The following is a 22,940-nucleotide window of genomic DNA, read 5'->3' as shown; positions in this document are numbered from 1 at the left end:
CATCCCATCAGTCATCCTGAGAAGGGGCAGGTCCTGGGCCAGGAGGCCCTGGAGGGCAGGGCAGGCTGGGGGCTGCAGGGACCTCAGAGAACAGGTCAGAGCTTAGAAGACATCGGCGAGGAACAGCATGGAAGCTCCCTTGGGGGATTCAGAACCTTCTGGAAGGCAGTTGTAAGCAGGGTTTGGAAAGAATTGTGAATGGGAGAGCAGCCGCCGCCTGAAAACAGCCAGCAAAGCCCTTGGGGACAGAATGGAGTTGGGTCCCTGGACCTGAGGGCTGGTGAGGCGCCTCCGAGGAAGGGCCTCAGCTTGGCTGTGAACTGCAGTCCTCAGGGCTAGTGGTTCCAGCTCCTGTGGTAAGGGTGAGGGGGCGTGGGGGACATCAGGGTCCCTCAGAAGCCTCTTCGGGGCACACAGTGTCTCAGCTGCCCATCATCCCCCCACAGGGCCCTGGGATGGTCCCTTTGCACAGAGGCAGATGGAATGTGAAGGGGCTGGTGTTTCTCCAACCTTCTTCCCTCAGGGATCCATCCCCAGAAATAATAATGCTGCCCACATTTGAGGACATCCTTTTAATCACAAACTGCTTATCCAGAGTCTGGCTTGAGGTTGGGACACTGGGAGACAGAACTTGGGACCCTCCCCAGGTACAGTGATGGGAACACTCCTGCTCCCTCCTAGCACCAGGGATCCCCACCCCGGGTCGCTTCTACCTCCAGGCTTCGTGGGTTAATGCCTGTACTGTAACCACCCTGAAATCCCGATTACTCTTTCTGGAGAGAGGTGAGGGGGATCGGGGGCCTGCAATGCCATTAGGGCCCCAGAAGCTCTCCCCAGGCCAGCCTGGGCCTCCCCACCTTCCCCGCCTGGCCCCCCAGGGCTGCGCGTCTACACGATGCCCTCCGGACGCTTGCTCCTCCAAACCACCAGCGCTGTCACCAGCAGGGTCACCAGGATGGGCACCACGATGAAGGGACAGAGGATGTTTCGGGGCGGGTCCCGCACAGCCCTGCCGGACGCGGGGCAGTTTTTGAAGTAGTGCTGGTGGATGGCCATGAAGAATGTGTCCACAGCCGCGTTTGGCCAGAAGCAGTTCAGCTGGGTCGCCACGTTCCTAGTGCAGTCTGTGAGTTCGCTGTAGCTCCTGCAGATGGGAAAGCAGCTCATCAGCCCCCGAGTGGGCCGAGGGCCACGGGACGACCCGGTCTCCCACCATGGTGAGCACTCCTGGAAGTCCAGGCCCAGGGGCAGCAGCCCTGGCTCTAGGAGAGGGGGGCCCCAGATGGTGTCGTGGGGGCTCCCCAGAGGTCCTGCGCATGGTCAGGCCCTGGAAGGTGAGCGGGGACTTAGGGCCGTCCCTCCCTGCTTCCGGGGTGCCAGGGACTAGGATGCCACACGCAAGGGCAGCCTGAAAGTTGGGCCAGTCAAGCCCGCTCAGACAACAGCCTGGGTCAGCAAGCTATCCGTACACAAATCTGCAGCTTCTCCAGCCTTGCCCCTGCCTGCCCCTCGGCCTGGAAGGCAGGGGCCTCATCTCTCAGCCCCCATCTTCCCACTCTCACTGGTGTCTCCCACAGCGTCCATCACCCTTCGTTGTACGGAGGGACGTATGTATCATGTGTAAGCGCTGTGAGGACAGGGCCGGCCTGCTTTGCTCACCTGTGATCCCAGAGCTTGGAATAGCACTCCGCAAACGCCAATCACCAGGCAGTTGTCTCTTTCTTTCTTTTTTTTTTTATTGTGGTAAAATTTAAGTAACATAATTTCATTTTACTATTTTAACCATTTGTTAAGTGCACAATAAGGGGCAGTAAGTACATTCACGCTGTCATGCAGCCATCAGCACCGTCCGTTTCCAGACCTTTCTCAGCTTCCCAAACAAAAACTCTGTCCCCACGAAACACTGACTTCCCATTCCCCCTTCCCACCTACCAAGCGGCTTTTTGTCTCTGGCTGTGACTGCTCTAGGGACCCTGGGTAAGTGGAATCATAAGGTATTTGTCTTTTTGTGATGGGTTTATTTCCCTGAGCAAAGCATCCCCAAGGTTCATCATGTTGTAGCAGGTATCAGACTCCTTCCTTTTCAAGGCTGAATCACGTTCTGTTTGCACCTACCTCATTTTGTTTATCCATTATCAACGGACAACCTGGGTTGCTTCCACGTTTAGCAACTGGGATGAACACAGCTGGTACAAACACGGTGGGCAAAGTCTCTTGAACACCTGCTTTCAATTCTTTTGGGTGTACTCCCAAGAGTGTAACTGCTGGATATGGTGGGTCTACATTTAACACTTTGGGTAAATTACTTTTTAATAAGTGAAGAGTCAACATGGGGGAAAAGGAAGTTGTAGTTTCCAGAAGGCGAATCACTTCTGCTTCTGCTTATCAGGTAGAAAGCTGCAAAGCATGTTGCTCTTACTTGAATGAGAACAACAACAACAACAAAAAGCCAAAGAAACTAAGAAATGGTATGTTTTCTGGAATCTGTCAGAGAGCTGAGACTGCAAAGCAGTGAAATAACTTATTTCAAGCCAGAACTGTCCCACCTGGAGCTGAGCATGGGAAAGAGACACAGCTGCCATACCAGACATGAGAAGAAATCCACTTGTAAAAAACTGTCAAAGGCCAACTGTGGACTAGAAGGTCAGTTTGGAATTTCTGGGGCCCCAGACACACTGACTCATCACGTCTTCCCATGAGGCGCCAATGGGCGTTCCTGAGGACTGGGGCAGGCAGGAGACTGGCTGTCACACGTGGTCAGGCACTCTACATTTCTTGAATACCTCTCATGTAAGAATTGCCAGCCTTAGACCCCTGGAGGAACAGGAGGGAATAGACCCATAGCCCTTCTGACATTCCCAGGCCCTTCTCTCCCGGGAAGCAAAAGCCTGAAGCTGCTGAGGGAGGGATGGTATAGCTTGTCAGCCCAGGGCACAAGAAAGATGCACGGTGGTTGAGGGAAGGATGGGGGAAAGACTGTCTTCCCTTGGGAGAGCAGCAGGAACCCATCCTGGGCCTAGGATCCTGGGTGATACCAAACAGAGATCTCCTGCTGCTGGGATGGAGGCAGGACTCTCCTCGCCAAGGCCGCACAGATACAGGGCAGGGTTTGGCCACCATGGGAGAGGCCCAAAGGCAGGGGCCTGTCTGAACTGAGGCTCTGCCCCCACCCCCATACAGGCATAACACAGACTAACAAGCAGTAACCATCTGCTGCCCAGATAAGGTGGGGAGAGACGCACTGTGTGTGGTCTGGGCATGCAGGGTGCGATGCTGCACTGAGGACATGTCACCAGGCCCGACTCTGAGAACAAGGCTGCAGTGGCCTGTTGCTAGAGATGTAGAGGCCTGTGGTGTTCTGAAACTCTCTGCGGCAACCACAAGCCCCAAGCCCAGCCCAGTTCCTGACAAGACTGACTCAAAACCCCACCCGAACAGCCTGGCAGGAGTGGCTCACCCATTTCCAGGTAGAAACAGTAGTTACCTCAGTCTCAGCTTTCCTATACATGAATGTTCAGTATTCAATACAGAATCACGATCTTTCATTCCAGAGCAACAGAAACCAAGCAACCCCTTGTCAAGAGATACATCAATCCACAGAATCAGACTCTGAGATGTCATAACTATCATGCAGGGACCTCAAAAAGAAGACTATGATAAAGGGTCTAAGTGGGGAAGGTAGCCAACAGACACAAACAGAGAAGTTCAGCAGAGATGCAAGGTGTAGAAAACAAACAAACAAACAAACACAGCATCAGAGAGAATTCCTTTGATGAACTCATCAGCAGACCTGACATCTGAGGAGTGAATTGGTGAACCTGAAGGTAGGTCAGAAATTACTAAACAAAAACACAAAGAGAAAAAACAGAACATCTCTGTGGTGAATTAATAACACTGCCAATGATATCAACTCTAATGTGTAATCTGAGGCCCAGAAGGAGGAGAAGAAATGGGGCAGAGGGGTGCCTGGGTGGCTCAGTTGGTTATGCATCTGCCTTCGGCTCAGGTCAGAGATCCCAGGGTCCTGGGATCAAGCCCCACATTGGGCTCCCTGCTCAACAGGGAGCCTGCTCCTGCCTCTCCCTCTGCCCCTCCCCCTGCTTGTGCTCTCTCTCTCTCTCTCTCAAATAAATAATACAATTAAAAATAAAAGAAATGGGAAAGAAATGTTTTTAAGAGATAAAGGTTGAAAAATTTCCAAAATTAGTGACATATCAAATTGCAAATCCAAGAATTCAGAGAACCCTAAACAGAGCAAAAACCAAAGTGACACAACAGCCAATAAAGAGCCACATAGACACATCAAATTCAAACTAGCAGCTGAAAACCCAAGATAAAGGGAAAAAACCCAAAAGAAAAAATCCTAGAGTCTGTCAAGAAAAAATACACCTGCGGAGGTGCAATGACAGGATGTCAGCAGACTTCTGACCTGATACTGTGCAGGCCAGGGAACAACGGGGTGACAAAGTGTTGGGAGTGGCAGTGGGAACACACCTCTGTCTGCCCAGAATTCCACACCCAGCAAAAATAGCTTCCACACACGAAGTTGAACTGAAGACTCTGAGAGAATTCACTGCCGGCAGATCTGGGTTATAAGAAATGTTTGAGATTTTCAGTTAGAGGAACATAGCAAGATGAAGAGCTCTGTGAAAAGTAAAAATGAGGATCTTTAAAAGATATGTTTCTGATCTTCCTGATTTTTGATGTAGAAAGTGAGTAAAGGGAGCAGAGGCCACAGAGGAACTACCCAAGGAGGCTTGAAAAGGCCGCATGGAAAAGGCCAGGGTATCTCCAGCCTTGAGTGCCCCTCTACGTAGCTCCTGTTAGCCTTGAAATCGCTAAGTCACTGTTTTCTCTGCCCTGGCTGCTCTCTGGGTCACTGCTGCGAGCGCACAGGGGCCGTGGGGCCCCCTCAGTCCATGTGGGAGGGCGGGGTGTGGAGGCCCCAGGAGGGGGAGAGCGGGCTGAGGCGGCAGCAGCGGACCTGCAGGGGACCCACACCCACCGGGGTGTGTGGTTTTCCCAAGTGAGGGAGGGCTCATGTTTCAAGTAAAAACAGAAGTGGGAAGAGTGGCAGGAAATCCTGACAGGCTGGGTCTCACTGGGAGAGGGAAGGAACCAGCATGCATCCAGTGGCTGGGGAAACGCTGAACATGTCACATATTGTAAAAGCCCCAAGTCCAGCCTTGTGGGCTGGCTGTTGGTCAGCCACAGGCTTACGTGTTATAAGCGCTGGTTTGAATGACTGCCTTCTCCCCTGCCTTAGGCCCAGCAGACCCATCCAGTCAGCGGGACCAGTGACAATCCATCCTAAACAACGTTCCCCATCCTCTGTGCCTTAAGGAAAGGAGATGGGATGTCCCTACAAAGAGGAGTTGGGGTTGCCATCTCTGGGCTGGCCAACCAGGATGGGGAAGAGCTCCCGACCTAGGAGACGAGACTCGGCAGACCCCACACTGAGGCCATGTGGAGGGTGAGCCTCTGGTGGGCTATTCTGGGATCAGGCGCTTTCTCCTTGAAATGTTATCCCTCCAGTCTGCAAAGCCACCCTGTCTAAAAATATCTCTAACATGCAGTTGGCCATCCACATCCTGTTTATTTATACAGAAGTGACAGCTGAAACTTTCAATAAATATTTTGAGCCCTGTCAGCAAGGGTGTGATAAGAGAATTCCCCTCAGAGCGCAGACATTCTTCTCTTCAGCAGAACACAGTACTGACTGAAGGGCCCAAAATAATCATGAAAAATATTCTTGCCTTAACCCTCTATTTTCTGTTCTCGTGTAACTGAACAATTATTTATTTATTTATTTTTTTGTCTGAGTCTTTCTATTCTGGGCCCTTAAGCAAACTTTGCTTGGCATGTTTCTGAACACTATGGTGGGAGCTTCCCATATACTTTGGGTCCCAAGTCAAGGGTGCCATGACTCACGGGTGTTTACTTATTGACAAGAAGGCCGATGCCCACAGATGCCCCAGACAAGTGGTGTGCTCTGGGAACACTTGTGGTTGGTGTTTACCCCAGCTAGCCCTGACCGGCCCTGATGTGTGGGGTATCTGAGTCCGAGCCCTGACACCCCACAGACCTGGATTCAAATCCCATCTCCACGACTTATCATGAGTGATCTTGGGGATCTCATGGCCCCTATCCGAGTGAGCCCTGGCCTCCTTCTATTCTAATGAGGAGACTACCTGCAGGGTTACAGGGCGGATCAAGTTAAATGAGGTCAAGGGCCCAACATACAGCAGGTGCCCAATAAATGCGTGTTACTTCATAGCTTCCTCCCAGACAACTGGTGTGTGACTCCTGAAGTACACGCTTCTTGTTCTATCAGCTTGAGCAAACGCTGACCAGACAACACATGTCTCAGCCTCCAAAATCGGAGGAGGAAGTGCTTTTGGACTTAGGTTTAGCTCATCTGCCTCAGTATTTGCCTCCACCTGTCCAGGATCATGTATTCAGGGTTTCCAGCGGCTCTGCAACCCCCACCCTCCCGTGGGGAGGGGAGGTGGTGGCCTGGCAGCCTGAGTGAGGTTGGCCTGAGAGCCTGTCAGAGTGCCAGATGACATGGGGCAGGGAGGCTTTCGGGGAGTGGGAGAAGCCTGTGGGTGGGTGCGAGACGCAGAGCCAGATACCCATGACGCCTCTGGTGAGACAGCTCTTCTGGAAATCCAAACAACTAATACACATCTGTGAAGAACTTTAACCTCACTGTTTAGAAAAAAAAAAAAAAAAAAAAGCAAATTCCTAGATTTAAAAATAAGACTGCTCAGCACTGACGACAGTATAGTGGAATGAGGTGGGCACTTACATCGTCACTAATCGATAAAATGACATTTTTCTGGAAGGCAATTTGGCAGTACACGTCAATGACCTCACAACTGGGGATACCCTCTGACCCAAGAATTCTGTTTCTGGGAATTATCCTAAAATAATACCATAAAATGAAGACACAAGTCATGTAACGAGATGTTCACTGCAACTTTCTGATTGTGAAAAACAGCTAACTGTTGGACAGGGGTGAAGGAGACTGCTTCTAAAAGCTTCCCCTGTGCTCCTTCTCCTGGAGGCTCCCAGCCCCACCAACGGTCTCCACTGCCAGGAAGAGCGAGGCCACCAGAGGGCGCCCCTCCTGGGCACTGCCTCTGCATGGTCTCCTCACCTGGGGCCGCTTCTCCTGACTGCCCCCTCCTCCCTTGAGCCTCCCCCCTCTGTCAGCAGCCTGACCTGTCCCCACCAAGAGGCACCCCTGTCCTTGCTCCCTACCCCATGCGGGGAGGGGTGTCCATACTCTGCAGGCTCCTTGGCTCCTGGGCCAGCTGTGACCCTCCACACCTGCATGTGAAACTCACTTCTGTCCACATCTAGCTGTCAACACAGCTGACTTCCAGGTTATCCCTGCCTCAGCCCCATCTGCCATCACCTGGGAAAACTTGCCCAGCTCCTGAGTCATCATGGGCTTCTCCTCGCCTCCTCCAGAGGTGTCCCCTCCCTTCCTGTGTGGCCCTATCACTAGGCCCAGGGGTAGGCAGAAGTCACTTGTCTTCGTGGGTTATTACCCACCCTCAACCATGTCCTGTCCTTCTCACTGGCTACATGCTAGCTTGGCTAGCTGACATTTCTGTCTCAGGATATTTGCACATGCTGCTTGGAAGGTCTTTGCTTTCTGCTTGGAAGGCTCCTAACCCCATCTTCCCAAGGCCAACCTTTGCTCATTCCTCAATGGAAGGCACCAAGAGCAACATTCCCACTCTGACAGTGTTCTGAGAGCTCCCTGGTATACAGACAGCCTAGAGATGTCAGAAGCACGAGATGGAGCTGACCACACCTTCACGTCAGAGACTTTAACTTCCTTTCAGGGCTGAGCAGATTAAAACCCATATAATGTGAACAAACCACATTCACTGAAGCATTGTGATGTGTCTGGTCGGCAGAGAATTAATCACCTTTTCAAAGGTCACAGATTCTACTGCGGCAGCAAAGAACAATGATAGATTCCCACAGTGGAAACTGTACATCAGTAGTCTTTGACTACAACTAGAAATTAGTAAGAAAAGGATAAGTGTAAAAAAAAAAAATCAACTCTCCAGAAATTAAAGATGTCCCCTATAATCTTGAGGTCTGAGGAGAACTTGACAATTCATTTACACACTATTAAGAAGACAATGGCAATACTATTTGTAAAAGTTAAGTGGATGAAAAAAAAGGTTAGGGGATGGCCCACAAACAATCCTGAGAAAAATCTGCTCTCCTAAACTTACTTACTAAACAAGAACATATGAAAATGCACTAAGAAAGTCTCCAAATCAAGACAGTTTTAAAAAGAACAGCAAAATAAATTATTACAAAGGACAAATCATTTAAATGCCCTACTAATTGTTAGAAATGAATATTTAGGGATATTTTTAAAAATAGTAAAATGAATCAGCAAATTCAAATGCTGATTCTTTAGAAAAATAGTTGCAGTGAAACCAGCCATATTTCTAAATCGTATAATGTAGAAGAAAAGTAGGGGTGGGGCACCTGGGGGGCTCAGCTGGTGAAGCATCTGCCTTCTGCTCAGGTCACGATCCCAGGGTCCTGGGATCGAGTCCCACATGCACTGGGCTCCCTGCTCAGCAGGGAACCTGCTTCTGCCTCTCCCTCAGCCGCTTCTCCTGCTTGTGCTTTCTCTGACAAATAAAAATAAATAAAATTAAAAAGCAATAAAGTAATTCTCTATTAACATTCCCATGTTTCTTCTCAGATTTTTTTTAAAAGATTTTAAAAAATTTTATTTATTCATTTGGGAGAGAAAACAAACAAGAGTACAAGCAGGGGGAGGGTCAGAGGCAGAGGGAGAAGCAGGCTTCCCGCCGAGCAGAGAGCCCAGTAAGGGGCTTGATCCCAGGACCCTAGGATCACGATCTGAGCCAAAGGCAGACGCTTAAATGACTGAGCCACCCAGATGCCCCGCACTGATTTCTGATTAAAAAGAAACAACCTTGTAAAACCACAAAGAGTTTCTTTCCTTAATGTGATAAAAACCTCTCCCACAGCAAGGGCACACATGCTGTTCATTACTGGAACCCTAGGGGCATTTTCGTCACAGGCCAGGTGGACTTCATCTTCAAGTGGTCATGTCTTCTCCCTTGTGGTTTCCGCCTCTGGGGTCAGGGCTCCGACCCACAACTGGGTCATCACGCGCAGCCTTTCCTAGGCAGGACGGGGCTGGCCACTGCTGGGCTACTTCTTCTGGTGATACAAAACCACACAGCGTCAGGCCTGGAGTGAGGGTGCCAGGCTGGCCATTGCTACAAAGGGCCTCAGACCCCAGACAGAGAGACCGGGGGGCCCTCCAGGTGGCTAACCGAGCCCACATGGTCTCCTTCTCCATGGGCCCCCACACAAGGGAGTCAGGAGGCCGGCCCTCCTGCCTGGAGGTAGCACAGGACGGCACATCTTTTGTTTTTCGTGATGCTGGGGGATGTCGAAGGGAGTCTGTGACCAGGCCCAGGGACAGGAGGCTTTGAGCATCTCTGCGGCCCAGGGCTGAGCCACAGAACTCAGACAAGAAGGCTTTGGCGTCAGTGTGACCATTGTATGCAAACACATACTGGGAAAATGCATTTTTCTGAGTTTCCTCCCATGGCGGATCTCCTTATGCTGTAGAACGGGGACCCCCGACATCCTGGCAGACCTGTGTGCCCAGGGAGCTTGGTCCACGACTCGCAGCATTCACGGGCACAGACTACGAGGTCCCCACCAACACGCGGGCCACAAAGAACCGAAACAGCTCAACAGGCTTCATACAAAACCCCATGAGTGGCGGAGATAACTTCACGTCATGTCAGCTCCCTGGTCAACCGTACCTCCCTGACCCCCGGGCCCTGGCCGAGGGAGGTGGGCAAGTGCCATCGCCTCAGAAAATGAAGAACATGAACAGAACAGAGAACAAACAGCCCCAGGAGGGTCTCAAGGAAGAAGAGGAAGGCCCATGGAGACCGGCTGGCATTTTCACGCTGGCTAGGAGGCGACAGTCCCCAGAACCACCCGCACCCCGCCCGGATGTGCGTCAGCTGATAAACAGTAGAAGGGGGTCAGGGAAGAGCTGGAAAGACCTCGCTGCACTTGCACTGTGGAACACGGATGTGGGACAGCCCTCTGTGGCCTCCTCGGGCCAGTGCTCCCCCTTCCTACCCTGCTGGGCCTTTGGATTCCCATCTCCTGGCCCGAAGCCAGCCTAGGCTCCCATCCCCAGAGACATTCCACAGGGGAAAACCGCAAGGCAGCGGTCTAGGGTCACCCCACTTCAGTCCGGAAAGATGCTGCCTGGGGGAGGGCAGTCCCCTCTCACACAGTACAGACAAGGTCCTGAGGGCCCTGCCCCTGGAAGTGACCCCCACACCCCCATCCCAACGGTGCGTGGGCAGTAGACACTCAACCCTGGGAGCCTGAACCTGGCCCCTCTCCCACGTTCCGCTTTCTGCCTGCTTCTTAAAACGCACGTACGCACGACCTGCTCCGTGACCCCGGATTTCACGGTTCTTTTCCTGCAGAGGACTGGCTTCCTCCACCCCGGCTTCCACCGCAGGGTGGCAGAACAGGCCTGCGGCTCTCCTCCTGAAGCCCCCTGAACCCCCTGCCTGTGCTCTTCTATTTCCTCTCAAGACAGGACTCAGGCCTGGTGCTTTTGGTACACACGCCCTGGCTGAGTCCCCTGGGTCCCGTGGCGCCCCTCTCCCGCATCTCCCATACTATCCCCTCCATCCAGTGGCAGCTGCCTGTCTGCTATCTGCCTCCCCACCGGACTGGGACGTTGGGAGATGGGGTGGCTCCTCTCAGGTCCCCGTGGAATCCTGATCCCTGTGTGGGGGCACAGTAGGGCTCAGGGCACAAGGCTGATATGCTTGTGACTCTGGCCTCCCCAAAGGAACCACCCGGAGCCCTTGCTCCCCAAAACTACGCCAGGAGGGAGAGGTGGTAGAGGGCACTGTCCCTTCCCACCTGGGCTGTCCTGGAGCTCCTTGCCTGGATACAGGGTCTGCAGGAGGTCCCAAGGCCCCTAGATCCATATCTCAGAAGCACAGACCCACAGTCCCTACACACAGAACTGTGTGTTCCTGTGCCAGCCCCAGAGCCCACCCTTGGGCCTGGAACCCAGAGCATACTTTGGGGGAGCAATGGCACACTCCCTAGGAACATTTTTCAGCTCTGCAACCAGACTGGTTGGCACCACCTGGAAGCAGTGGATGGGGGTCACGTGGGGGCCGTGCGGTACATGGGGCCCTGTGTGGAATGGGGAAGAGCGCCCCCTCCTCCAGGCAGGCCATGTGGCTTCAGCCTCCACCTTGGCCAGCTGCCCTGTGAAGGAGCCAACCGGCCAAGCTGCGGTGTGTCCTTGGGCAAGATACTCAGTGTCTCTGAGCTGTGGTTTCTCCATCTGGGAAGACCATCGCAGGACTGAGCTGGAGAATAGGGAGCCAAAGTACCCGGAAGCACTCACACCCCCAAACCCATGGGGGAAGCTCCAGTCAAGGTGACTGCTGTCTGCTGAAGGGACGCCAGTGTTTTTTTTTTTTCCTGTGTTTCTGGAAGATTTAATCAGAGTTTGGTGGACAATACAGCTTTGCTGTCATACCAGGCAGCTCTAGGCCCAGCCCTGGTTTCCTGAGCTTGGCCCCCATCAGGCCAGAGGATGGCTTGAGCCCCCTCCTCTCGGGGTCTGCAAACAGAGCAGCAGCCTGCAGAGAAACACTGGTGGGTAGGACGGGTGGGCCGAAAGGGACTGGGGCACCACAGGGTACTGTGCTGGGAGATCAGGCTGTGGGGACCCGAGGCTGCAGAGACACAGAAGGTGGTCGGGGCAGCTCTCCAGCCGCCCTGCTGGGGTCGGGCTGTGGGTTTCTGCTGGGAGCATGTACTGCCTGGCCCCGGGGTCAGGTCAGGCCCAGTCTTGGTCCCCTGGGTGAGGGATACCCTGAAACTAAGGAGGTCACATGGAGCCATCCAGGGAGCTGTGGGCATACAGAATGGGGAACCACTTAGGTTGGGGTGTTAACTACACGCCTCCACGCAGCTGAGGGCAACAGTCCCCACCCAGGACTGCAGATGCCCTGGCTCTCTGCCCTCCACAGGCTAGGAGATCCTAGGATACATTCCCATAGAATATAGGTAGTTACTCCTTGACTCAGCGTTCCTACCCTCTTCTTACAAAGTGAGCTTCGGAGGTGGCCCATGTGGGTGACCCTGGGTGGCAGTGAAGGGGGCGCCCAGGGGTGTGACGCCGATCTGCTTGGCTCCTCCATGCACGTAGCTTCCTCCCCCGCTTGGCCTCAGAAGCCCCTTTTGGGGAGGAGGCACCCAACTGTGGCCCGGCCTCATTAGCCTCCCTCCATGGCTCCTGCCCCGTGGCTCTGTGCCGGACAGCTTCTGGAGCCTCTGCTCACAATGAGAGGAAGCAGAGGTTTCTAAATCCATTCCTGGCCCTGTGTGCGGTCTGTGCTGGCAGCAGACACAGCGCCCAGGATGCTGCCCAACCAGGCTCCCCACGGAGAGGGCCTGCCGGGCGGGCGAGGGCACATTGCCTTTTCTGAGAACAGGCTGGGGCAGGAACCGGGCTCCTGGTGTCTGGAGCTCAGGGAGATGAATCTGTATTTGTAAAATTCAGCAGGTGTCTGAGAAGGCAGGGGACTGTGGCTGATCACCAAGCTGTGCCTGCTGTCGCTCAGGCATGGGTGTGAGCCCCCTCCCACCCTTGTCCTCGCGGTGACCCCCGTGGAGATCTGGGACCCCCATGTAGACACCAGGTCCAGGAAGGTGAAGCCGCCGCTCCCACCCTCACTGGACGTGGGTGTGCACGTGTCTGTGTGCCAGGATTAGGTGGACAGTGGGGCGCTATATTAGACACTGACACCCCAGGACATAATCTTTGTGAAGCTACGCAGGCCATGGGAGGGAAGGGCTTTTCCCTGGAGCCCATCCTCGTCCCACTGCTCTCTGCCAGTCCCGCCCTGGAGCCCCTTTGTCTCTGTGATGCCACTTTCGGCTGGGACCGCACTCCGCTCACCCCCGCAGGGACACCTGTCCCGCCCCCCCCCATGTCCCACCACTTGTGGCCTCCTCGTCCAAGTGGCCCCTGCCACCCGTGCCCTCACTGTCCCAGTCCTACTGTGTTCGGAGTTCGGGGCCACACCAAGTACAGGGGGAAGGGCAGGGCCATGGAACATTCCACACCATGGTATCCGACCTGGCGGTGAGACTGAGCACTGAGCCGTCATGCTTTCAGCTGTCAGGGGGATGCAGCAGTTCCCGGCTGACAGCAAGGTGGGGAAACCCCCTCCGAGCTGGACACTCCTTGCACACACGGCACCTGGCCACTGGGGACCCCATAGCTGTTGGGGAGCGTCTGCCTCTGGCCTGGAATTCCTGTGAGGCCAGGCACCAACTGTTTCCCCAGAACCGGCCTGGAGGGAATGTGCCTGAGGGAGGGAAGGAATAATCCTTTCCCTCCTGACTCCGCTAAGACCTGCTAAGACCTGCCAGCGCCGAGACCCTCACCTGTGCACCCTCCATCTACTCCCGGGGCTCACCCTGTGGGAGGAAGAGGGGCTCCCCAGCAGCCATCGTATGGCAGGTGCTGAAGCCTAAACCTGTGGGGGTACAGCCCCAGGAGAGGGTGATGATCCTGCCCCTGGGTCCCCACCAGCCACGGCATGGACCCACCCCTGTGGGGTCCGCAGCAGAGGCTAGCACTTAAATATCCAGTTCTGAACTCCTTCGTGGTACCCGAGCGCCCTCACCTAACTTTTTAAGGAGGAACCACAACTGGGACTGGGTGAGAGCAGCCACCAGCGGCCCCTGGCCTGCCAACGCTCTGTCCCACCTCCCAGCGAGCATATGCTCTTCCAAGCTGGGAGGCCGAGGCTGCCCACAGCGAGACAGAAGCTTCCAGCCATCTGCGGTGCTTCTCTGTGATTGGGAATCAGCCTGGGACAAGTGTGCACCTGGAGCAGCCCAAGCAGCCCAGGAGGACGAGAACACAGAGACATCAAGGTCACAAGGACCTGCAGGCCCACCTGGCTTTCTGGAGGGTGTCCTGAAGCCCCCCCAGTGGCACCAGGACAAGCTGGTCCTGGTCCAAGGAGAGAGTCAGGCGCTGGTCTGAGGGTCAGTCCAGGGTCTGAGGGTCTGTGTTGGACGCTGCCCAAAGGCTCCCTGAAGGCAGTCCTTAAGCAGTCATGGGGCTCTGGGCCTGCCTCTTGCCCACCCTATGCCTTCACAGTCCTTTCCCAGTCCCTGCCTCTAGCAACTTGCAAGCAACCCACCCCCCCAACCCTGGAAAGCAGAGGTCATGCTTACAAGATAAGAAACCATCTCTCTGCCTTCTCTGATGACAGGATAAAAACCCAGAGACAACGGAACGCCTGCTACACCAACTCCAGAAAACCGGGCTGTTCATCACACTGTATTACCTGCCAAGCTGTCACTCCTGGAGTAAGACAACTTTTTAAAGCACCCTAGAAAATTTTTACTTTTGAGAACATATTAATCATACAGCTTATTCCTAGGATTTACTTTGAATAATTGCCGGAATCTAAAAGGTACGTGTGAAAGGGAATGATGAGTTAAAAATAGTAAGACATGCTTGAGTTAACAGCCTATGTGCAAAGATGAGTAGCGACGAGCCGGATCAGACCAAGGGTTATTACTGACAAAAGTCAGAACCATGCAGGGCGAAAAATAAAAACAAAATAGAGGACAGAAAGACAAAGAAAGTATTAGAACATTAACCCAAATCAATGAGGGGAGAGAGAGAGACAGAGACACAAAGCAAAAACCCAGAGACTCTGGGGGGGAGTCTTCCACGGCGCTGGTGGGGGCGGTTGGCGGGGTGGGGGGAGGTGGAGGCCAGGGTATGCGGTCTGACCCTGTAAGAAAACCAACACAGAAATCAGAGCATCTGCGTTTCACATTTCACAGCTGGTTGAGTGAAAAGAAGTTTTCTAACTGTCAGCCTCATCAGAAAGATAAAAGAAAAGACATCACGTTTCAACAATGGGAAGAAATAAAGAAATCAGCATAACATAAAAAATGAAGACAAGAAAAGGAGCACTTGAAGGCTGAACAGAAAGGACAAATACAAGGTCATTTCGCAGTTATGAGGCTCACGGCTCTCCCTGCGGAAGCACAAAATCCAGCAATATGCTGTTCGCAAGACACACCAGAAGAGGAAGAGGAGGTGTGAGTAAGCTTCAAGGGGCTGCAGACTGGGGTTTCAGTGCTAAAACCAGGCCAAGATTAACACAGGCAAAAACCATCCCATGTGGCAAGAGTCGTAACCTTACTTCAGGGTTGATGTCAGCAGCATAACCGTGCAGCATCTAAATAGAGCAGGATCTACGCATGCACGCCTGCCGGGAGAACGATGCGGAAACCATGCCAGTTTGGCCAGGACTGAAGAATCCACTGCTCCGTTATCAAGCACACAGAAAGTTCAGGAACATGGGAAGGAGCTGAGGAGCACAACAGTGCAGAGTCCGTTGCTGTTTCAGTGGGAATGAAACAGAATGAGCAGAACATGGTTCGTTTCCAAGGACTGGTGGTGTGTTTACAGAAGGTCATCATGGGCAGGATCTCAAGGAAAATCTCAACAAAAATACGGAAGGAAACTATTTGCTCTTGGTTCTCTTATTCTGCCAAGAGAAGAAGAGAGTAAGAGCCAAACAGAAATACAATATTCGAGAATTAAAATGTATTTGTCTACGGAAAAAACTGTCTGATATGACGAAAACACAGACATCTCAAAACCAGCAGAAAGTGGCAAAGAAGGTCCTGAAGGAGAAACCTTATGGTCTCATTAGGTTCAAAAAAAGGTGAGAAAAAAATGATGATGCAATAAGCATCGAAATTCTATCTCATGAAAGAAGCAAAAAAAATTTTTTTTTGGAAAGCGAAAAAGAGGGAAAAGCAAATGATGAAAGTTAAAGTCAAAAAATTTTTTAAAAGACACTGCGATCTAAAACCTAGCCCATTTTCTAAAGACCTTTAAGAATGGGCACAAGGAATAAAAAAGTGGGTCTTGTCATCTGCCTCTGCTGACCGAGGTGGCCTCTACACAGAGAACACAAAGGATGAGAAAAACACAAAGATTAAACAAAATTTTTAATATAGAAGATCTGAAACATTTAAGGGGATGGTATGTGTCATTATGTTTCAGGGAGGAATGTGAAGAATACAGACCCAATAAACACTGATGAAATAACAAACATGAAACAAAAACCAGAAAGCCCAAATCGAGCAACAGTGAAACTAGAAAAAGAAATCCTCCCCACCGCGCCCCCCCCCCGGACGCGGATCTGATGGTTTTAGTGATGAATCCATTCACATTTGCAAGGGATGAATAATTATCACGTCAGATAAATTATTTCCCACTCTTGACCCCAATGGTCAGCTGAGGACATATATTCCATGAGGCAACTATGACCCTAATCCTAGAACTTCCAGGAAACTTGTATGGAGGGAAAGGAGGAGATGTCAAAGAAGGGAATACTTTTATACTCATTCTCCTGGGGAGGAAACAGAGGCCCGCGGAGGGTAGCAGGGATGGAATCAGCAGGGTTCCTGAACGGGGGGGTCCCATTTGAGTTCTGTGCCCGGTCCACTATGCGAGTTCTGTACTAACTGCTGAGACAACATCTGAAGGTAACAGCCAATGAGGCCAAGTAGGCCTGTTGCCATTCTTCAGGACACAGGGGCCAAAGACACTCGCCATGGGAAGATCCCTGCGAGCAGATGGCTCTTCTCTAGTTGACTGCTTGGTGACGACCATCTCAATTAGAATCTCAGTATGACCTCTGATGGAACTTGGCAGAATGGCTTGTTTGTTTGTTTGTCTTTAAAGGTTTTGTTTATTTATTTGACAGACAGAGATCACAAGTAGACAGAGAGGTAGGCAGAGAGAGAGAGGAGGAAGCAGGCTCCCTGCTGAGCAGAGAGCCCGATGTGGGGCTCGATCCCAGGACCCTGGGATCTTGACCTGAGCCTGAAGGCAGAGGCTTTAACCCACTGAGCCACCCAGGCACCCCTGCAGAATGGTTTTTCACTCTTTTGGAAAAACAGGCTGAAAAGATATAAAAGAAAGCAAAACGTAATGTGAAATGCAACGAGAATGCACACACTAAAAGCAAATGAGATCGTCTAAACTAGGAAATATTACAGAGCACGGTGATGGGAAGCGAGGGTATGGCCCCAAGCCATAAATAAAAATCAACTGAAGTGATCCTAATCCACACACGAATGTTCTATGTTTTAAGCTAAGCATTACCAAACAGAGGTAAGAAATACTATTTAACAAATGATGTTAGCATCATCGAAGTAGGAAGGAAATAAATTTTAATTTAGGTCTTAATGTAAACTACTCACTATGTTAAGAAGGAGAAATATTATTTCAAAACATGGGACAACTGGGGCACCTGGGTGGCTCAGTGGGTTAAAGCCTCTGCCTTCGGCTCAGGTCATGATCCCAGGGTCCTGGGATCGAGCCCCACATCGGGCTCCCTGCTCCGCGGGGAGCCTGCTTCCTCCTCTCTCTCTGCCTGCCTCTCTGCCTACTTGTGATTTCTCTCTGTCAAATAAATAAAAATATTTAAAAAAAATGGGACAACTAAATAGAAACAGAACCTAACGTTGTGGCCATAGGACTCCCTCCAAATTTCAACAACTGGATTTCCAGAATAGATAGGACGGTGGCCAAGTCACAGACCTCTGAGGAGTGAGTCAGGGCATACACGTAAGCGGAATAATTAATATATTACACACGGGACACAAACAGCACCGCAGTAAACACAAGGGACATGTGAAGAGAAAATATTTCGAACAAAACAACGACTAGCTAACTTCTACCACGTTCAGGAGTCTGTAAAATAAGGTTAATAAAAGTCCCAGTGACTCAGAAGATAAAGTAGCTAAAGTCACGCTCAAATACTTTGCACTTGAGAAGAAACAAACTGCAGAGAACTTCAGAAGAACAGTTCTCCTTCCCGACAGCTGAAGGCGGGCACAACAGACGAGAGAAGGCTCATCTGAAACCTGCAAAACCAGGATCTCTACAAACTCAATACTCAGGGACATGGGAGGAAATAAATAGTTTTGTACGTTGCTGGTAATAAAAATTCATATAATTCTTTAAAAGGGCAACTGGGAGGGCAGCTCTTTCTGTCCACGGGTCCCATGCTTTAATAAAACCACCTCTTTGCACCAAAATAAATGAAATGAAATGAAATGAATAAAATAAAATGGCAACTGGGCAAAACTTATCAAGAACCACAGAATGGGGGCTTCTGGGGAGCTCAGGCCACTAAGCATCTGCCTTCGGCTCAGGTCATGATCCCAGGGTCCTGGAATCGCGTCCCACATCAGGTTCCTTGCTCAGTGGGGAGCCTGCTTCTCCCTCTGCCTCTGCTGCTCCCCCTGCTTGTGCTCCTTCTCTCTCAAATAAATAAATAGAATCTTTAAAAAAAAAACAAAAAACCTACAGAATGTTCGTGGCATGGGCTGTAGCAAGTCCATTTGCAAGAATTCTTAAAGAAATGAGTCAAGAAAGAAGTAAGGCTGCCTGCAGAGAAGCTCTCAGAGCCGCGTCATTTATAACGTAAAAACCTGGAAATGGCCCAGCATCACAGGATTGCAAAAATCAGGATGTTAACTTGGCCTTCCTGCTACTGAGCTAGGCTGTGTCCAGCTGGCCCCCGGCAGCAAAGGTAAACTCCCCTCTTACTACTCGAAAGGAGTGTATTTTTAAGAAAGTGGGTTATTCAGTTTTTGTTTTTGTTTTTTTGGCTGAGAGAAGTAGGAATGCAGACCTAAAAGGCACCTGAGCGTGTCCAGCAGGGCACCCTGTTAGTCAGCATCCAGGGCTGAAGTCCTGTGAGCCACTGGGGGAGCAAGCTGTCTGCAAAATAAGCGCGGGGAAGGTGGTCGGCCACCCCATGCCACAGCTCCCCAGGGCCCTTCTAGTGGACATAATGTTGCTGGGCCCAAGCGTGCTCGAAAGACGGCCACCAACAGAATGACGGATGAACAGAGGGGTCCTGGGAGACCCTGGGGGCAGGAGCAGGGCTGGGCTGAAGGTTATCAGTGGTCGGGGGAGGGGGGGACAGCTACTGCAACCCTGCCCTGCCACACCCGCTGATCCTCCCCACTTCGTGCTCCCTGCCCCTCCCAGGTGTGGACAGCCCTGGGGGAGCTGCCCTAGAGCAGGCTCAGGGGAGCCCTTTGTGAGCCAGCCTGCGCCCCTCCCCCAGAGCAAACACCTGTGCTCACAGCCTAGACGTCTCTGAGGCCTTCCTGGGGGAGGGGGGCGTGCAGGGAATCACAGCAGCGTCTCCAAGGCGGGAGCGGAAGGCAAATCTCCGCAAGTCCCCATCACTAGGATCTGTCCCACCTGCCTGCTCCTGTGGCCCCAGCCAGGATCTATTCAGTGTCGCCCCATGGCTGACCTCCTACACGTGACTTCATCCCCAGACCAAGGAGGTGGGGAAGAGGGCAGTGTATCCCGTGATGGAAACAGATGTCAAAGCAGGCTTGGTGCTACGGTGCTACGCGGTCACCGCCGTGTCTGGGGAAGCATCTGTGCCCTCTGTTGCCACCAGCGGACAGGAAGGGGGGCCGAGGACGAGGCGGTGGCCCCTGGGCATGGAGGAACGAGGACCAGAGGTCCTCCTCGCTGGCTCCCAGCATCCCCCCGCCACACGGGACTGCTCGGTTTCTGGCCTCTGTAGACATGTTTTGGGAGCTTTCTCAAGGAGGGAGTGGGGTTCTTCCTCCCCACTCCCTAAAAGCTTCCAGTCCAGCAGGTGGCCATCCACAGACCCTCTGTGATCATCTGACAACCCTTCCCGGAGTGGGCACACAGATGAGGCAACCCCAGCCCGACATGTTGCTGCTGCCCCTGAGGGCTTCCCACCCCCAACACGCAGACAGCAGCTCTGCCTGCTGGGGCGCAGCCAGAGGGCTACCTTGTGGGGGGGCAAAGACGCAGCGGGGGCAGGGTGGGACTGGGAGCCACGGTCGGAAACTCTCCCTGAGGGGTTCCCTAGACTCTTTCCCACATCAGTCTGCCCAGGGCTGGCTCTAGGTGCACGCTGGGGGAAAGTGGATTTCCAGAACCTTCTGACCCCCCACCCCTGCTTGCCTATGAACACAGATCTGGGTGCACAAAGCCTGAGACAACTCCTTCCTTCCTTCCTCAGCATGCCCCGCTCCCCCATGGTTGGTCCCATTGCCCCAGCCTCCATATGCTACCACCGGTCAGCTGTGGCGGAGCTCCTGACACAGGGTGGATGGGCCCAGCCGGCCTTGACCTCGCCACCTGCATGGACACCCCACTCACGAAAGCCAGCCCCCCCCTCATTGCTGCTGTGGGGTCCAGGTGGTGCATGTGGTACACTTCTCCCCAAGATGCCACCTCGGTGCTGACTTTCAGAAGCTGGATTCCAGAGGGTGGAGGAAAAGGGCCTCCCTTTCCTCTGCCCGCCCACCAAACTCTGAGTCCCACAATGCCTCTCTGTCACAGTCTTGGCCTAACAAACTCCAGAGGTGGCTGCTGGGAGCTCCGGGTCCAGCTCAGGGGTCCTTCCTCTCTGTGGACCCGAGCAGTGGAAGAACGCCCGCCCTCCATGGCTGCACACCTGGAGCACTGGAGGGGGAGGCTAGATACGTGGAGAGCTGGGGAGGACCACAGCAGACACCCTCACCCAAGGGCACCCACCCTGGCGCTGGAAGGCGGTGTCCACACCTCTTCCCGCAGGGCCAGAACCCCTCAGTAAGGCTGGGGCGCAGGAGGGATGGCTTCGGCAGAAGGAGCCTGGCTCCAAAGGCAGGCTGGTCCACCTTCATGGGTCAGCCCCTCTCCTCCCTGAAGGCCTCCAGAGGTCAGCATAACAGGATTGCGAAAATCAGGATGTTAACTTGGCCTTTCTGCTACTGAGCTAGACTGTGTCCAGCTCAGTGCGCCTGGGCTCTGCAGACACCAGAAGGACTCCCCCCAAGCCAGGTGGGCAGAGGGACAGGGGAGTGGACACCTGTGCACCTGTGCCGGGGCCTGCCGACGAGCAGGGGGGCTGAGCCCTCGTGAGCATGGGGCAGGTTCCTGAGGCAGAGGCCTTTCGGCACAGACCCACCGGGGTGCTGAAGCCAGCCCTGGAACCAGCCACGCTCGCAGCCTGGTGGGAGGCCCCCATGGGGACAGGCGTCCCGTGGCAGGTGACCTGTAGGCTCCAGAGAACGGCGTGGAGCACCCTGGACGTGTTCCAACCCGAGGTCTCGGCCACACGGCCGGGTGCAGCCAGAGTCCCTGGAGGACACAGCCACTGCCCTGGGGAGACCTCTGTGCCTGGAGAAAGATGCCTCCCTTTCAGTTCCTTTTGGGATTCCTAAGAAGAGCAGCTGCTCCGGCCTGCTGCCCAGACTGAAGAACTCCCTGACTTGACTCTGAAGGGAGACAAAGAAGAAGGCTCCTTGTGCAGCAGAGAGCGGAGGGTAGCACGCCCGGGGAGAGACCCCGAGGGGGGCCAAGGTGCCCTGTCCTGGTCAGCAGTCCCTGGGGAACAGGAGCTTGGGGCCTGTGCTCCTGGATGAGGACACAGCACAGCAGCCTGTCCCCTAGAACCCTGCTCTGTGTCCTTCCCTTTACACACCAGGCTGCCCCCCACTTCCCAGGGTGGGAGAGCCCTCTTTGGAATTGGGGTGCTCTTTGGTCCGGGCTGGAGTGCTCTCCACGCCCTGCACAGGGTCCGCACATGGTGAGGGACTACAGGGAGGCGGACCAGGCCAGGGAGACCATGTTAGGGAGCTGCCGGGCACTGAGCTGGACCCGGTCAGCAGCGACAAACCTAGAAGCTTCCAGACAGAGACAGGAGGGGCGCTTGACTGGTGTGAAGGTGAAGTTGGGTTCTCCGATGGCTAGTCATGGAAGGTGGTGACCCATTCCCGGGGACCCTTCTGACATCTTCCCCTGTCCAAGGTGACATCTGGGAGCCAGTGACGGGGCGGGAAGGCAGCGCAGCAGGGCCTCCTGAAGCCCCCCAGTGCTTTCTGTCTTGGGGAGGAGATCCATATGCAGGCAAATCAAACTGCTTGAGTTCCTCACGTTCGAGATTCTTCTCCTTATCTGTTCTGCTCTTTCTATTCCTCCCCCAAACCCGCAGGAACATCTCTGGAGATGAGAGTTTCTGATGACACATTTTCCCATGTTCTCTGTAGCTCCCTAAATTAGATTATACTCCCAGTTAATACATTAAATGACCTTTCATTTCCACTAGCATGCCAGGCCTGCTGTTTAACAAGCTAACCCCTGGGGAATCATGGGCTGGACCTGGAGCCTGGGGGGCGGGGTGGGGAAGGGACAGAGCAGTCTGTCCTGCTGAGCACATCTGCCCTGAGGAGACCTGGGACCAGGACAGGTCAGAAACCGGGGGAATCTGAGAAATCCAAGGCATCCCTAGACAAAAAAGGACTCAGGAGCAGCCCTCAAGCCACCCTCAAATGAAGAGAAGGGTCAGGGTCCAAGGCCATGGACTGATTGAAATGCAGAACCATGCTGGACAGCTAAGGTCCCAGGATAAGCTCCCTTACAACTCTTGAAATGCAAAAACAAAGAGACCCACAGTCCCAGGGCAGGTCATTGTCCTCTTGCTGGAACACCGCCCAAATGCTCTTGTTAGCCCTCTGCTTTCTCTCCAGGTCTCTCTCTCTGAGCAGTGAGTGATGCACGGTGCTGCTGAGAAGTACTTTGGAAAGAACCCAACGTTTCCATCCAGTGTCCTAGGGGAAGCAGGGCAAATGAGGGCCCCCCTCTCGGTCTGCCGTCACAGGAGGTGGCACTGCGAGCCTGGGGGCCAGAGGGCCAGAGGGCATGAGCAGGCCCCCATGTGCCCCACAGAGGATTTTGTCCACATCTC

General features: G+C 53.3%; 1 protein-coding gene across 2 annotated transcripts in view; it reads right to left on the bottom strand.

Moving 5' to 3' along the window:
• Nucleotides 1-557: 557 nt before the first annotated feature.
• Nucleotides 558-22,940, bottom strand: part of RAMP1 (receptor activity modifying protein 1) — a 42,643-nt gene continuing 20,260 nt past the window's right edge. For both annotated transcript variants that reach the window (XM_046019727.1, XM_046019728.1), the window contains exon 3: nt 558-1,144. In XM_046019727.1, coding sequence (XP_045875683.1) covers nt 889-1,144 — 256 coding nt within the window. In that variant the 3' untranslated portion in view covers nt 558-888. The remainder of the gene's footprint in view (nt 1,145-22,940) is intronic.

This window comes from Meles meles, chromosome 9, assembly GCF_922984935.1.
Source record: "Meles meles chromosome 9, mMelMel3.1 paternal haplotype, whole genome shotgun sequence".
NCBI lineage: Eukaryota > Metazoa > Chordata > Mammalia > Carnivora > Mustelidae > Meles > Meles meles.
This window is presented reverse-complemented; position numbering and strand designations above follow the sequence as displayed.